This window comes from Mastomys coucha, unplaced genomic scaffold, assembly GCF_008632895.1.
Source record: "Mastomys coucha isolate ucsf_1 unplaced genomic scaffold, UCSF_Mcou_1 pScaffold11, whole genome shotgun sequence".
NCBI classification, from domain to species: domain Eukaryota; kingdom Metazoa; phylum Chordata; class Mammalia; order Rodentia; family Muridae; genus Mastomys; species Mastomys coucha.
This window is the reverse complement of record NW_022196893.1, coordinates 11,671,097-11,688,265: the sequence shown is the minus strand read 5'-3', so window position 1 is coordinate 11,688,265 and position 17,169 is coordinate 11,671,097. Positions and strand designations below refer to the sequence as shown.

The 17,169-nt window shown below is 42.7% G+C and overlaps 1 protein-coding gene and 1 pseudogene across 5 annotated transcripts in view; both read right to left on the bottom strand.

Moving 5' to 3' along the window:
- The window catches only part of Tnrc6b (trinucleotide repeat containing adaptor 6B), a 68,959-nt gene that overhangs the window by 12,376 nt on the left and 39,414 nt on the right, over positions 1 to 17,169 (bottom strand). For all 5 annotated transcript variants that reach the window (XM_031349881.1, XM_031349898.1, XM_031349892.1 and 2 more), the window contains 7 exons: positions 15,243 to 15,374; positions 14,872 to 14,973; positions 14,552 to 14,744; positions 5,692 to 5,829; positions 3,516 to 3,692; positions 2,202 to 2,348; positions 1,915 to 2,010 (listed from right to left, as the gene is read on the bottom strand). In XM_031349881.1, coding sequence (XP_031205741.1) covers positions 1,915 to 2,010; positions 2,202 to 2,348; positions 3,516 to 3,692; positions 5,692 to 5,829; positions 14,552 to 14,744; positions 14,872 to 14,973; positions 15,243 to 15,374 — 985 coding nt within the window. The remainder of the gene's footprint in view (positions 1 to 1,914; positions 2,011 to 2,201; positions 2,349 to 3,515; positions 3,693 to 5,691; positions 5,830 to 14,551; positions 14,745 to 14,871; positions 14,974 to 15,242; positions 15,375 to 17,169) is intronic.
- On the bottom strand, positions 11,077 to 11,523 carry LOC116076233 (annotated as a pseudogene).

Here is a 17,169-nt window from a genome sequence, read left to right as displayed (position 1 = left end):
GTAAAACCCTGACTAAGACAGAAGTTGGCACCAGGGTCTGGGGCATTGCTGTGACAGGCCTGACCATGCTTTTGTTGGGAAGAATGTGGATTTTGGGACTTTGGATTTGGAAAGCGGTGGAATGCTTTAAATGGGACTTAATGGGTCATTCTAGGAAGACTTTGTTGCTGAGAGTAATTTGAACTGTCCAGACCTGGCCCAAGAGGTTTCAGAAAATTTCAGTATGTCACATAGAGACTGTTTTTGTAGTATTTTGGTGAAGAATGTGGCTGCTTTTGCCCTCGTCTGAAGAGTCTACCTGAGGCTAAGGTAGAGAGATTTTTTTTTTTCCTTTGAGACAGGGTTTCTCTGTGTAGCCCTGGCTGTCCTGGAACTCACTCTGTAGATCAGGCTGGCCTCGAACTCAAGAAATCCACCTGCCTCTGCCTCCCAAGTGCTGGGATTAAAGGCACGGGCCACCACTGCTCAAAAATATTTAATCAGATAAACAAAAGAAAGAGTTGGACAAGAGTTCAGGATTTTTTGTTATTACATCATGGTGTATATGTATAGGTGTGCATGAGGGACAGGCATGCACTACAACCTTTTGCTGTTGGTTCTCTCCTGTGGGATCTGAAGCCCAAACTCAGGCCGCAAGGTTTGTGTAGTGCCTGCTTTTCCTGTCAGCCTCAAAGTAAGTTTTACAAGTAAATGGCACTATCGAGTACTATCATATTACTATCAAGTATGACATGAGGGAGGAGTTGGAATAGACCCTGAAGGAGATTACTCTTTAACTTAGGCTCAAGTTCTGAGGCAAAGTATAACAGTATTTTTGTTTGGTCTTTCTATACCTAACTTTTTTTTTTTATTTATTTATATGAGTATACTGTAGCTGTCTTCAGACATACCAGAAGATGCTATCGGATCCCATTACAGATGGTTGTGAGCCACCATGTGGTTGCTGGGAATTGAACTCAGGATCTCTGGAAGAGCAGTTAGTACTCTTTACCACAAAGCCATCTCTCCAGCCCAGTATCCAGATCTTTGAATTTCAGTTTATCTACTAAATGAGGGTCATCCATTTACACAGTATGAGTTTATACCAAGTTTACTTCGATGCTTGGCCTGTAGGAGCACTTAGGTGTGATTACTATTGATGTAAAAACAGCTAGAAAAAGGAATTGCAGATCACTAGCTCACTAGGATTGGCTGGGAGCTAATGATCTGTTTTATGCAATCTCAGCACTCAGGAGGCAGAGGCAGGAGGATCACTCAAGTCTAAGGTCAGTGTGGTCCTCATGGTGAGTTCCAGATCACCCAGAGTTACATAGGAAGATCCTGACAAAACAACAAAAACAAAACCACACAGAAGTCCTTTTTTTTTTTTTTTTTTTTGAGACAGGGTTTCTCTGTGTAGCCCTGGCTGTCCTGGAACTCACTCTGTAGACCAGGCTGGCCTTGAACTCAGAAATCCACCTGCCTCTGTCTCCCAAGTGCTGGCATGAGCCACCACCACCCAGCCGTCATTATATCTTTAGGTCAGATTTTTGGAGAAAAGTAAAGCTATCACCGGTCGCCTCAATGTTAATATGGGTTGAACTGGTTCTTCACATAGCCCTTGATTTCTTGGCAGGCTAGTTACCAGAAACATTTGGTCATCAGGTCATGAGCTCTACCCTCTGAGTAACCGCAGTTATATGAGATGCTGTTCCCACTGGCCTTGGTCCAATAGTCCTGGGTTACTACCTATGCTATCTCTGTGAGACGAGGAGCTCCCTGAGCGGATGCTGAATGCAAAGAAGGTTGTGCTTCCATCTGTGCTGACCTTGGTTTTTCACATCCTTTATAGGTACTCCTTAGGAAGTAAACGTTAGTAATAAAGGGGAACCTCACAGTCAACTGCTAAGCAAGAGGGGAAATGCCAACAAGTACCTGAAGTGCTATGAACGTTGGTAAAGGAGTTGTCAGAGGCACTGTAGGGCCAGGCACCAGGTGAAGGCAGCGAGGTGTTGAGGGAAGAATTAGACCCTTGTGTAACAAGAAGAAACTCAAATGTTAGGAAAACCAAAATGTAACCAAACAATACACATATAAAAAACAATATGCTTCTATTTTCTGGGTAAACTATCAGGTACTACAAATAGAAACAAAGCCACAGGCTCACACCTATGAAAAGGCTGGGCAGCACCACAGGAAGCCTGCCGCACTCACTCACTCACCTGTGGTGTTATCCCGCAGCAGTTGGTGGTCAGTATCTACAATGGGAGATGTGGTTGTACCCCCCAGCACACTTCCTGGGGTGACATAGGGGTCAGATTCAGGGTCAATATTTTGGATACCTTTCCATGGCACTCCGGGTTGGAATTCTGAGATAAAAAGAAGTGATAGGGATAGGAGAGTGTTAAAAAACAATTTAACATTTCCTATTTTATTATTAAGCTAAAATAACTGTTTAGTAGAAAAAAACATGGTCCTGTGAAAAGTTTAAACAATGAAATCTACTATGCATCAGATTTTCATCACAAAAGAAAAACAATTTACCCTGAACAAGTGCTCTTGTCAGTAGCATGTCTATTAGCGTACTGTCTATCCATTCATTTGTCTGGTTGTGCACTGGATCATATATGGCTCCATACATATTAGAGGAAGCCGGGTTGTAAAGGAAAGTAGGAGCTGCTGCCTAATGAAGCAAGGCCAAAAACTGGAAGAAAATCTGAGTTTGAGACCAGACCTTTTCCAATTTTCTTATGTATTTACCAAAATCACATAATAAAATGAAATATAATAAGTTGCCATTATTTCTCAGTCTTTCTGCTCATGAGAAAACCTAGGCTATATATGAAGGCTTATCGTGTCTTTATTGATCTGCTGAAGCTGTATTAAAACCTACATGGTAATATTTACAAACTGATATTCCTCTAATTGTGTTGAGAAGATTGTATTATATGTATAATTATATTATATGAACAAGAGGCATTATTTCCTTTCACTCTAATAAAATGTAGTTATATACATTTATGTCAGAATTATATATGGAAAGAAGGATAATTACTGATTTTTATTTTTATTTTATTAAATTTTCTATAATGAAAACAGAATACAGAGACAGGGAGGGGATAGAGGAAGGAGGAGAGAGCAAGGAAGGGAGAAAGAGAGAGATGAATCATACTGAACTCATCACTGTGTACTTGGGAGATAGATAAATGATGTAGCTGACTAATGAACGTGTCAATCAATTCAATGCCACTTTAAAAGAGCTAATGTTCCAAGGCATTCAACACATAGACAAATGCCAAGTCCCAGTTACAAGGCAACCTCCTTTCTCCTAAACTCCCTATTTCTTGAAGAACTTTTCTTTTCTCATGGCACACATTTCAAGGTTCATGCCTTACCTTTATCAGACAATAACTACTAAATGCAGAAAAGAGAGCATAGGACTTCCTCAGTACAGTGAGCTGCACAAGAAGTGTGTTCAGAATCTGAGTATAAGAGAACAACTATTCTAGGAAGAGCATTTTATGAACAATAAATACCTGGAGGCCAACTGGCATTGCTGGATTTACTTCCGATTTTATTAGTCGGTGGAGATTTGGCAGGTAACCAGCTATCACCAGCAGGACCCGTATGGCCACCCAGTGTGTCACCTGGGATTATATCAAACTGGTTGTATGGTGAACCTCCTCGGGTCTTACCAGGGGCCACTATAGCGCCTGAGAAAAGAAAGAAATAATTGACTAAGAGAGAGCTCCAGGGGGCTAGAGAGATGGCTCAGAAGTTAAGACCACTGGCTGTTCTTCAGAGGGTCCAGGTTTGATTCCAACACCTACATGGCAGCTCACAACTATGACTCCAGTTCCGGGTGGTCTGATACCCTCTTATGACCTGTGTAGGGAAATGGCATGCACATGTGCATGGACATACAAGCAGACTAACCCCCCCCCCCCCATTAATAGAAGCATGACTGTGATGACTGAGCTCACCTCTCTAACCTTCTCCATTTCTCTCTCTCTCTTTTTTGTTTTTGTTTTTTGAGACAGGATTTCTCTGTGTAGTCCTGGCTGTCCTGGAACTCACTCTGTAGACCAGGCTCGCCTCGAACTCAGAAATCTGTCTGCCTCTGCCTCCCAAGTGCTGGGATTAAAGGCGTGCACCACCACTGCCCGGCTTAAGTAATCTTTCTATTGATGCTTCTTACTCCAGCTCTTTAAGGTTGGTTGAGCTTGGGTTATCTGGAATTGGCACTGTGCAGAGTCCACTGGAGAAAAAGCCATCTGAAATTGCTTAAAATTCCAAGGCAATGAGGTAGAATTCCTGTCCAAGGTCTTTGCCAGCACACCAGCAATGAACTCCGCATTTCTAAGCCCAGGGCCTCGCACACAGAGAACAGAAAATCTTCTGTCACTGTGTTCCCAGGGGCATTCCTGTGGCTTTGTTAGTACCTCCTTCAAGCATTTTCATGCAGGAAAAGTTGAAAGTTTAACATTCATTAAGTAAAAAGCAATAGCCATAATTTTTTACTTTAAGTAAAAATTCAGGAACCTTTGGGAGACTATTTTCCTTATTTCCAAAATAAAGTTCATATAGTCTGTCACTCATTTGAGTATAGTCTTAGGGTGGTGACTCATGAGCACACAGAATGATTTTCAGGATAATAAATTAGAATGCTTATATAAATACTGAATAAGCAAATCTGTTTGGTTTAGACCATGGCAGTTTTGGTATCTTCATCCTCTGCTACGAGCACATTTGCTTTTCTGAGGACTGTGTGGTACACCCTGAGGTACAGCACAGTGAGGGAGCACAGAATGAAATACTTAAATTATCTTGGGGATTGCTGGAAATGGGGAAACCATGATCTGGATTCTCTGAGGAGAGAGGATCTGTATCTTCTAGCATGTCACTTCATGTTTATTATCCAGACCTGGCAAACCACTAGCCTAAGGCAGCTGTAGAAGCGCCCAAAGCTATAGATGACACAGAACTAGGGTTACTCAGTCCATAAAATAGACTTTATAATTTCAGTAAATTATTCTTGATTTTGATCATGCTTAATGGGGCAGGCAGAGAGCACTGGATAGCTTCCTTCCCAGTCTCTGCATGGGCTTATTAAAGAGGTTTTATAATGGGCTTATTAAAGAGGACTTATAACGGAGACCTGAAAGGCTGCAGGTTGAATGATCTGGCTGGGTTAAGTCTGCTGGGTGGGTCTTCAGCAGGAACACCAGACACTTATCTATACTGATTTTCATGGAGACAACTCTGAATCCAAGTGAAATACTGACAAATGAAACAAACATTGCATTGAAGGCTGAAAGAAGGTCTAGACATTTTATCTATTTTCTAGGGAAATGGAGAAGCTCTTAAAGGAAATTATGGACAGGCAAGGCTAGTCCACACTCACAGTATGCCGCAGATGCGACTTGAACTCAGAGAGATCCACCTGTCTCTGCCTCCTGAGTGTGGGATTACACATTAAGCCTGCCTGAGAAATTGCCTTAAAAGTACAGTGGGACATGCCTTAATGTCTGTACTGTGGAGGCTGAGGTAGCAGGTTTCTGGGAGTTACAGGCCATCTAGAATATAGGGAAAGACCCAGGCTCAAAAAGGAAACACAAACAAACAAAAGCCAACACAAACATGCAGGATACTTGGTCAAGGCCTGAGTAGGGAACAGAAGATTCTGCTACTAACATGAGGCTGCTCTCTCACCGTTTTTGTGCATGGTGGCTTCTTGTGTGGCCACAGATGGCAGCCCTTCTATCATTGAGGTCCACTGTTTGAATCGAGACTCAGTCCCAGCCTCCTTGCCACCAACCATACCATAGTCCATGCCACCAGAGCTGAAGCCTGCAAAGAAATCACATGTCTATACGTTTCTTACATCAGAAACTAAATACTCCAGGAAGAGCCCAAGAATGCCTTTTAACATGGTCTCTATACAGAAACAGCCACTTGATTCAAAATTCCAATTTTGGGTCCTTCTGGATTAGAAACTGTTGTCTCTCTCTCTCTTCTCTCTCTCTCTTTTTTTCTAGACAGGGTTTCTCTGTATAGCCCTGTCTGTCCTGGAACTCACTCTGTAGACCAGGCTAGCCTTGAACTCAGAAAACCGCCTGCCTCTGCCTCCCAAGTGATGGGGTTAAAGGCGTGCGCCACCACCTCCCTGCCTGTTGTCTTTTTTATGGTATGAAAATGGATCATCTAATTGGATATATCTCAGTGCTTACCTGCACCCACATTTTTCTGAGCAAACATTTGTGCTAGATAGTTGGGGGGGATCAACCACTCTCAGACCACATCACATGGGAGAATGAGTTGTTAAGGATTCTAGTGGGGGAGAGGAAAGGCTACACAAAGGAACCTCACCATCTATAGTTTAGAAGCCAGTACAAGATCTGACTCATGACATTTAGCAGAGAGAGAGAGAGAGAGAAGAAGAGGAAGAAGAGGAGGAGGAGGAGGAGGGGAGGGAGAGAGATAGCAGTTTTTTTTCCCTTACAGAGAGGAAAACCCTCAAAGGTATAGGCAGCATTTTTTTTTTTTTAAAGAGAGAGAGATTCTGAGTTCACAGTGCTGTGAGCCCCAATAAGACCCCCAAGCATCAGGCTCTCCCATTACAGAGCACCAGAGAACTAAAATCCACATATAACCCGAGAGACTTCCCAGCAGAGTTTTAGGGGTCATCACCTGTTCTCCACTTGGTTATAATACAGTTTTCAAATGTACTCTCAAAATAAGTAAGTTGCAGATTAAAGCCAACCAAGAAAATGGGTCTACACAGCCACAGGGGTCTGGAGAAGGGGCTCCTGTCACAGCCAGAAGAAAAGGGACTGTGAGTGAGTAGGGCCAAACACTAGTCCGCCTCAGTCAACAGGCTGTGGGGCTCCAGCAGGCCAGAACCCAGCTGTTGCCACTTGCTCTCCTAGTGTAAAATGATGCCTTAGACTAGCTCTACTGATCCAAGTCCTACTGAGGCCCATATCATGATCTCCTTCCCCTGAGTTTATCCTACTGTCTGGCTTAATTTTACTCATGCACAGATGGGGGGGAGGGGGAATCTAAAATGTTACCTATTTCTATGAAGAATCCTGTCTCTCCACACACTCATAAGTGAAATGACTAGCCCAACTGGTTGGCTGGAGGATAAGGGTGGTAAGTAGAATTGAGCTTTAAAATTTTTTTTATTTTTTATTTTTAACTGCATTTATCTGTGTGGGTATAAGTGCCTGCACAGGCCAGAGAAAGGTAGGAGAACTGAAGCTGAAGTGCTGGTGGTTGTGGGCACTGGGCCCCAGCCTCAGGTGCTCTGTAAGAACAATCCACTCTCTGAGCCAGCTCTCCAGCCTAGAAATTAGATGCCAACCAACCAAACTCATCTTAAACAACAGAAAGAAAATACGCCTGGAGACCAGGGGCATTGGGAGCAAGAGGGTTGGTTGTCTGGGAGTCCTTGTGGCCTAAACATGCTGCTCCTTGCATATGACACTTCTGCCTCTGAAAGGAAAGCGGCGAAGGTGAGCAGCTGTAGGCTTCTGGAAGCATAGCTCTTCGCAATGACGAAAGACAGAGGACTGGTAAGGAGAGGAGGAAGTTGTCCTCACGCAATCATTTTCTTTGAAGTTGTTCTAAACTGTCTTTTAACTCAGCAAATTAATGATATTTAACTTAAGCTGTTGAGTTTTTCTGTAACTCATCAAGTGTAGAAAATGAAGACTTATAAATCTTAGAAAAGGGAAGAAGTGAGCAGATCGCATGAAGCTTAAAGGGGACGTTTGTCTCACTGGAGATACGGGGGCAGAGTGCCACCACAGAGTAAGAACAGGAGATACAACTCCTGGGAAGCTCCATCGTCTGACCCAAGACTGTGAAAGAGAAGCCTAGAGAAAACAGGCATGTTGGGGAGTCCACAGCACTGTGCTTGCTAAGGCACGAAACTCACCGGCAAGGATTCCTCTTGCTGTCAAGCAGTAAGTGGTATGGCACCGGAATGTGAACCATTCTCTAATGGCTGCACTTGGGACTTCACTAGTGACCTCTATCCACTTGTGACCTCTCATCAAGACCAAACTTCCACAGTCCACGGTAGTTTTCTTCTGATTCTCCAACTCACACACAGAGTCTTAACCCCAGTCAAAGAACCCATTGAGTTCAACTTAATGAACATTTATAAACAGTCTAGTTCAAGCCCGTCTCTGTATTAGAGGCCAAGGTACAATGGAGATAAGACCTGGTCCATTTCTGGCCTTGGGCTCATTTCACAGTAATATGCCTTTTACTTCTTGTCATCCTTGCAAATACAGCCCTTTACCTACCTTATCTGTTCCTGCCAGAATCATCCTTCTGCCTCTGCCCACAGCACTTCACCACTACCGTTTGGCCAGTCTCATTTACCCTGGAGGATACTCTCCCAAATTAACTTCCCCTTAAGCTAACTGTGTCTTCACTCCCGTTCTTAGCTTCTCCAATAAGTTCAGTGTAGATTAGAAAGTGAGAGATCTGATTGCAAGTATAAGGCCTTGTGTAAAGCCACCAACACTCAAGATGAATACATAAAAGAAACCACTACTTCATTACAACTGTAAGAGAAACTGCACCCACAAGGTGAACCCTAACAGCTGTGCCACACTTGATATTTGATACAATTATCCTACTATGGACACAAATTTCACTGCTTTCATTAAAAATTTATGTGTGTGTGATATAAAAAGGGAGGGAGGGAGGGACAGGAAGGAAAAAAGAGAGAGAGAGAAAGAAAGAGAGAACAGACTGAGTCTGCTCTGTCCTGCCACTCTGTAGGCCCCAGGGACCAACACAGGTTGCCAGGTGTGGTGGCAACACCCTAGTCACTGTGCCATCTTGGTGGTCATCTTCACAGTCTCCAATATACACAGCTCTACTCTTTGATGGCCTTACTATATAAATATTTCAAATAGTTTAATATTAACAATATATTAAATAAACATTTAAATAAAATTAGATAAACCTGATAACATAAGAATTTTACTTAGAAATCATATTTTGGAGTGGTGGTGGTGCTGTTTGGAGACAGGTCTTGGTGTGCGGACATGGCTGACCAGGCTGGCTTTGAGTGCTATTGCTGGGACTACAGGCATAATAAATAACCAACCGTGTCCACTGGAAATGTTTTTCTAGTAGATGAGTGGCTTTGTTTCCCTGGACATATCACACTATTCCTATTTTTAGTAAGTAGATGGGAATAGGAGTCTTGTGAGAACACCATTTATCCCTTCCAGGTATAGGCCCATGACAATATAACACAAACTGTAGATGGGTCATTATCACACAAAAATTCAACTAGAAAAATTTTAAATTTTGCTAAAAGCAGAGAATTAGAAACTATTTACTTCAGAAAAAGCAGTGAGGATTAAACACCATCATTCATTATGTGTATGGGTACCTGCACACCTTGGCATGCATGTGGTCAGAGGATACGCTCCAGGAGTTGATTATCTCTTGTACCATCTGAGTCAGACAGTGGTCACACTCAGGGCATTAGGGTGGCAAGTGCCTTTACCTGCTCAGCCATCTCGTCAGCCCTATTTTTTGTTTTTGTTAAGGATCTCACGTAGCTCCTGAGCCTCCTGCTTGTCTCCCGAGAGCTGGGATGACAGGTGGGTACCACTATAGCTGGCTTGTCATTCGAGACATTTTGAGAAAACACAATAAAAGAGGCTTATTTAGAAACAATGTGATGGCTCATGCTTTTAATCCTAGGATTTGGGAGACAGAGGCTGGCAGATCTCTGTGAGTTCAAGGACTGGTCTATATAAAGTTCTAGGACAGGCTACTTAGTGGGACCCTATTACTTACAAACAACCAACAAACCCAGAACAACAAAAACTAGACATATGCCGGGCATACCTTTAATCCCAGCACTTGGGAGGCAGAAGCAGGTGGATTTCTAAGTTCGAGGCCAGCCTGGTCTACAGAGTGAGTTCCAGGACAGCCAGGGCTACACAGAAACCCTGCTGCAAAAAAACAATAAAACAAAACAAAACAAAGCCCCAGACATACAGTATGAAGGCATACTAAGAAACATCAGTCTTGTTACCCTTTCACCCAGAAGTATTCTGCATATAATTTAAAATGCTCAGCATCAGAAAAACTGAATATTTGTGTTATTCTTTTTTTGTTTGCTCTTTATGTAGTCCTGGAGCTTGCTATAGACCAGACTGGTATTAAAGGTATGCATCACCATGCTCAGCAGTTTTTGTGATCTTTACCATTAATATTTAATATTTTTACAAAAACTCAAGCCCTGTATTATATTTAAAAGATATTTTCAGTAAAATCTTATTGTTGCAGGCATAGTACATTACTCAGAATAGGCAGGCATGCAGGCATAATGATATCATGCCAACAATTGGGACACTGAGGCAGGATCAAGTTCAAGGCCAGCAAATTATAGAACAAGTTCTAGGTTAAGTAGCAAGGCTTGTCATAAAACACATTTGCTATTTAAGAAACAGAAATAGATCAGGTATGGTGTAGACCTTTAATCTCAGCACTTGGAAAGCAGAGGACATCTTGTGAGTTTGAGGCCAGCCTGGTATATATAGTGAGTTTAATGAGAACCTGTCCCCCACCCCATCCCCCAGAAATTAACAGAAATAGAATCCAAATCACTAAATTTCAGTAAAACATGGAAATAAAAATGTGTTTTTGTCTGGTGAATGCTGATCTTTAGTATTTATAAACAATTAGGAATCAGCAAAATAATCATAAATAACATAATCACCTAATAAGACACTATGATAACATATTTGTGTTTAGTTTGAAGCCATGGCTCAGCAGGTAGGAGCACTGGCTGTTCCTGCAGAGGACCTGGGTTTAATTCCTAGCTCACAGCTATCTGTAACTCCAATTCTAGGGGTTCTAGTATTTTCTTTTGGTCTCCAGCGACATTGTGAACATATGGTATGATGTACAGATATTCATTCAGGCAAAATACTCATAAACACAAAATAATACAAAAAATGTGTTTAAATAAAAAAAGGTATATGCTGTTAAAAATGAACAGGATCATCACCAACACATATCACTTCTTTTTTTTTTTTTTTTTTTTTTTTTCAAATTGGTCACAGTGGCTTTATTAGCATGGCAGGATGGCAACAGGACTTAGGAATTAGCATTGGGGCCCTTCTTCTTGCCAAAGGTGGGCACAACATTGACAAAGCGCCGGTTGTACTGCATTCGCCTCTTGGCTCGGCCTGTCTTTCTTCTTCTTCTTCTCCTGTTTGGCCACCTTGGGAGTCTGACTTCTCACTTTTCCAGCACGAGCCAGGGAACCATAAACTTTACCTCCCAGCATGCGGCCTGCTACTTCCAGAGTGGTCAGGGCCTCTACACCACACTGGCCTAGAGTGGCCTCATCCTCCAGCGGCAAGCCTGCCAGAAGCACGACTTGATCTTCGGGAGCAATGCCTTCCAGTGAGGCCACATGAGCTTTGATCTGGGCGACCGTCTCCTGGCCGGTCACCTCGAGGGTGCGTAGTTCTGGGCGCTGACAAAGAGCTGCATGTTGGCTAACTAGCGGACACCGCTGCTGCTGCTACCGCGAAGATGGAGTCAAGAAAGAGGAAGAAGTGGGGGCGCGCACATCCTCACCGCCTGCTGCGTGGCACGTCACTGCTGCGCGGATTGCTGGTGGTTTGCACCGCCGTCCACATATCACTTCTTAGCAGACAGCAAATACTGAAGATGTTATGATGACCATCACTGGGATAAACCTGCATGCATGACTTCAAATTCCTGATCCTCCCGGATCTATTTCTTGGGCTTTATATGCTGAAATTACAGGCTTGTTTTGCCGACCATGGGTTGCCGGATACTCTTAGTTTTCCTTTCCCTTTCTTTTCTTTTTTGAGATAGGGTCTATGTAGCTCTGGCTGGCCTGGAAGTTGCTATGTAGACCAGATAGCTTTCAACTGGCTGCGATCCCTCTCTTTTCTTGAGTGCTGTGATTATAGACATGCCTTGCTCGCTGCCTTTCTTTCTGCCTGCTACTAAAGATGAACTCAGAACCTTGAATAGGCAAATCTTCTACCACTAAGCTACATCCCAACCACGTGTGATATATTCTTTACTCACGCATGTAAATGTATCAGAGTCACCAAGCTAAACTACCTTGGTCATGGAAGTCAGTTCTCTTCCCAAGTAGTGAAATGCATTTGGGGCGAGTATGGACAAGTAGTGAGAACAACATGAATTGAAAAATGAAAAAAGCAGCCTTTCACTTTCCCTTGTACCTTCTGACAAAGGAGGTTAAGGTAAGCCAGGTGGTGGCAGCACCCACCTTTAATCCTAGCACTTAGGAGACAGAGGAAGGCAGATTTCTGGGAGTTTGAGGCCAGACTGGTCTACCAATAACCAAAAAACAAAACAAAACATAAAAGGGAGGCAAAAGGACAAGATGTTCTATTTTGTGTTTGTCAGAACCTCCACATCCACAGTAAGCAACCTCTGCCAGCAAGCTTCATCCTTTACAGAATCAGGAGCAGACTCCAAGGTCTTAAGGGAGGCTCCCCCTACTGGCCACATCCATAGCCTAGAGAAGATGGTAGCATAGGCAAGTGCAGCAAAGGGCCTGTCCTATGTCTCCAACACTGGGGACAGAAGCCAGGCTTTGCTCTGCCACTTCTAGTCTGGAGAGGCTATTCTGAGTTTAAGTCAGTTCTCAGGTCATCTGCAAGAAGACAGCTGGCGAAAGCTGAGACTCCCAGGATCAAAGGCACCCTCATCTTTACTACTTCCTAGCTCTAGCTGAATTCCTAGCAGGTCAGGGTAGAAAAGCCACTTGTCCAATCAAGGACTGATTCAGGAACAGAAATTTCATGTCTCCTCACTCTTTTTTCCTTTTTATTCAGATTGGTATCTTCTTTGCTAAAATATATTCTGAAGTCATGAAAGAGAGAAATAAAGAAGGAAGGAAGGAAGGAAGGAAGGAAGTAAAGAAGGAAGAGAAAGATCCTAGTGTCTTGCCATGCAGCCCAGGTTAGCCTTGATTTGCATTATTCTTGGCTCACTTTCCCAAGCACTGAGATCACAGGCATATGACACTAAACACAGCTATTTTATCTATTTATCTACCTACCTACCTACCTACCTACCTACCTACCTACCTACCTACCTACTTCATGCTAGGGTGTCTCTGTTTATTTCAAGACATGGTACTCTGTGTAGCTTTGGCTGTCTTGGAACTTACTTTGAAGGCCAGGCTGGTCCTGAACTCAGACATCTGCCTGCCTTGGCCTCCTGAGTGCTGGAATTAAAGGCATGTACCATCACTGCCTGGCTATTTTTTTTTTTTTTAAAGCATTGTTTTCTCACTAACTGAACTTTGCTTACAGCATGTTGCCCACTTCTAAAGAGAAAATTTACTGGCCAAAAAAATTTTTCAATGTCAAAAATTTCCTTACAGTGCCCTACCTATTAAATAGTGCCCTATTTAAAAAGACTTGGCCTTAAAATTTTAGTGCACATTGAGAAGGCAGCTTTATTAGTGAAGTCAAAACATTTAAACTTGTATATACTTTCATACATACAACCTCGGCCATGTGCAGCATTTAAAGGAAATTTCAACTGGCTTGTTTGAGTACATGTGTACATGGCATGTATGATTACATGCATGTTCACACGTGTTACTAAGTGCACATGTGGGGGTCAGGTATCAACCTTTGGTATTTATTTCTTAGGAGATATCAACCTTGTTTCTTTTTTTGTTTTATGGGCAGGACTTCTCACTGGCTTGCGGCTCAGGGGTTATGTTACACTAGGGGTCAGTGAGTGCCAAGGACTGTCTTTTCTTCTCTAGGATTAGAGGCATGCACCATGTACTGTGAAAACGGAGGGGCTGGGGAGATGGAGAGATGGATTATCACGCAATACCCCTGACTATCTTCCAGAGGACTACAGTTTGATTTCCAACATCTACACGGTGGCTAATAACCATTTTTAACTCCAGTTCTAAGGGATTCAACACTGTCTTCTAGACTCTGAGGTCACTGCACATACATACTGGGCAAAACATATGAAATTAAAAAAAAATAAACTTTTTCTTTTTTCCAAGACTATTTCTCTGTGTAGCTCCAGCTGTCCTGGAACTCACTCTGTAGACCAGGTTTGGCCTCAAACTCACAGAAATTTGCCTACCTCTGCTTCCAAAGTGCTGGTATTAATAGTGTGTGCCACCACTGCCAGCTTCAGAAATTTCAAAAAAAAAAGAAATAAAAGAAAAAAGGAAAAAAGTAACATTTATAAGAAAAGGGGCAGGAGAAAGATGGCTCAGCAGTTAAAAGTACTGACTGTTCTTCCAGAGGTTCTAAGTTCAACTCCCAGCAACCACATGGTGGCTTACAACCATCTGTAATGGGATCTGATGCCCTCTTCTGGTGTGTCTGAAGACAATGATGGTGTATTCACATACATAAAATAAATAAATCTTAAAAAAAAAAAAAAGAAAGAAAGGGAAGGTAATACAAAGGCAAACATTACTACAGAATTGGACAAGCAGACTTTATACTAAGTACTTCCTGCCACACAAACATACCAGAACCATATCCAGGGATTGGCCCTTTGGTCGGAAGGTCTGGGAGCCCCACATTCAGTGCATTGGGTACCATGTTGTCCAAATGTGGCTTAGGCCCAACAGGATGAGAAGGTGAATGCTTCATGCTAGGCTGCCTCTGCTGCTGCTGCTGCTGCTGCTGCTGCTGCTGGAGAGCACTCACCATTCTTGCCAGCTGAGGGTGCAGCATCCATTAAGAAAGGACCCAAGAGAAATGGAGAGATGATAAGCCAGTATCCCAAGTTAGCTGTTAAGCCAAAAGGTGTCTGCCACCCGAGCGCGGAGCCTTCCCACCCACACACCTGCTGCTCTTGCTGCTGGCGCACTGCTTGAGAGAGCTTTCTCTGGTTCTGCAGCAACTGCTGCTGCTGCTGCTGCTGCTGCTGCAGGAGAAGCTGACATGCCTGTAAAACAATGAGGAAACCACAGCTTCCTAAGACTGACATGGAGAGACTGCATGCTACAAGGCAGGTCAGTGTGTCCAAAGCATCCATAACCAAGTTCTTGCTCTATAGCTAAGGTTACCTTCAGGCAAACTGATCTATCAACTTTTAATAATTAATCATCTGTATAAAAGTTTGACGATCAAGTGACAGAAAGAAGGAAGTTAATGCAAAGGTAGAAAGAGAAGCAAATAACCTCTTCAGCAACAGGAAGGAAACATGGCACTTACCAACTGAAACTGGGGGATCTGTGGAAGCTGGCTCAGCATGGCAATTTGTTGAGGAGATAACTGAGGCCCCACATTAAAGAGACCTGGATTCAGGCCACTGTTGGGGAACTGCTTGAGCATTGAGGCAGAAACCTGGCCAGAAGACAGAGAGAAAGTCCTCAGAACTTATTAAAATACCCACGACACCCCGTGAAAAAGACTTGATGGCTCTAAAGCAAGGACTCCCACTTTCTTAAAAACTATCTGTAAGAAGTACTCCAGATTGTTAACAATGGCATATAGCTCTGGGCTGTAAGGCCATTAAGAACCTTTTAGCCGGGCAGTGGTGGTGCACGCCTTTAATCCTAGCACTTAGGAGGCAGAGACAGGCAGATTTCTGAGTTCGAGGCCAGTCTGGTCTAAGAGTGAGTTCCAGGACAACCAGGGCTAAACAGAGAAACCCTGTCTTGAAAACCAAAACCAAACCAAAACAAAACAAACCACAAAAGAACCTTTTAATTCTAAGGCTTTCTGATTTCCTGCAATAAAAATGATAAATAAAAATTTTAAATCAGGAAAAAATCTTTAAGATTAAAAAAAAAATGACATCATTGGCTTCTGTCTTGTTGAGAGATTAGTACTGGAAACATGCTATACAACAAGACATGCAAAACTGTTTAGAGCTAATAGATATGTACTAGAAAACACTGATTATACAGTATGTATGCATATATGGCTGTATGGTTTGCTTGTTTGTTTTTCTGGAGGTGTAGCCTTGGATGGCTAATCTCACAAAGATCCTAAGTGCTGGGATTAAAGGCCTGGTAGTTGTGGTGGTCTCAATTGGGTCACAAAGAACAATCCTAACCCTCTCCACACAGCCCAGGAGTTAAAAGCTTATGTAGTGTTAATGGGGTGAGGTAATACATGCCTTGTCATAAGTCCTTGGGAAGCAGACATATCTCTTAAGCTCTGGAATTCTGGGCCATTCTGGCAATATATAGAGTATCCCATTTTAAAAAAAACCAAAATGCCAGGCAGTGGTGGCACATGCCTTTTACCCCAGCACTTGGGAGGCAGAAGCAGGAGGATTTCTGAGTTTGAGGCTAGTCTGGTCTACAGAGTGAGTTTCAGGACAGCCAGAGCTACACAGAGAAACCCTGTCTCGAAACACTAAAAAAATAAATAAATAAAACTAATTTACATGCCCAGGCATGTATCTTAAGTTCTATCATTTCTAACTTGTGTGACTCAGAACAAGTAGCTTATTTAACTTTTTAAAATTTTATATGCCTATACCCCAACTAGGAATAATAGAAAGTGACTAACCAACTAAGCCAGTCAATAGAAAGGACAACGTGTTGAGACATTTGAGTTAATCTCATCAACACTTAGAAATGCATTTCCTAAGTATTTGTTCTTATGTCACAGGATAGAAGACCAGAATTGCCTAGTTCCGCATACTCAGGCTAACACAACTGATTATGCAACCTCTACCTGCTTCCCAACACAGAACCAAGAACAGAAAGTCATTTTCTAGTTGAGTCTTACACCAAGTGGCTGTGGTCGCCCTTAAGCATGTTGTCAAGGCCTGACTTTCTCTAACAAAGCCTCAGATCTATTTGTCTAGTAATAACATTCTAACAAATCAACCACAGCTTAGCACCAATTAGAACCAGCTATTTTACATTTGCAGTGAGGAGGAAGCAGTGACAGGCAAGCACCCCATCACTGGGACTCTATCCTGCCTCCACCCTCCCACAATGTAATACTGAACCCATGCAAATGGGTCTCTTACATTTATCTGTATGTAGAGGGCACAAGGTAGATACTCCATAAATGCTTATTAAATGAACAAACCACTATTATTATTCTAACTGAAGAGTCATTCACCATGTAATTCTCTAATCTTTTTATCTACTTATTGCCACTCTGTGCTACTCCATGG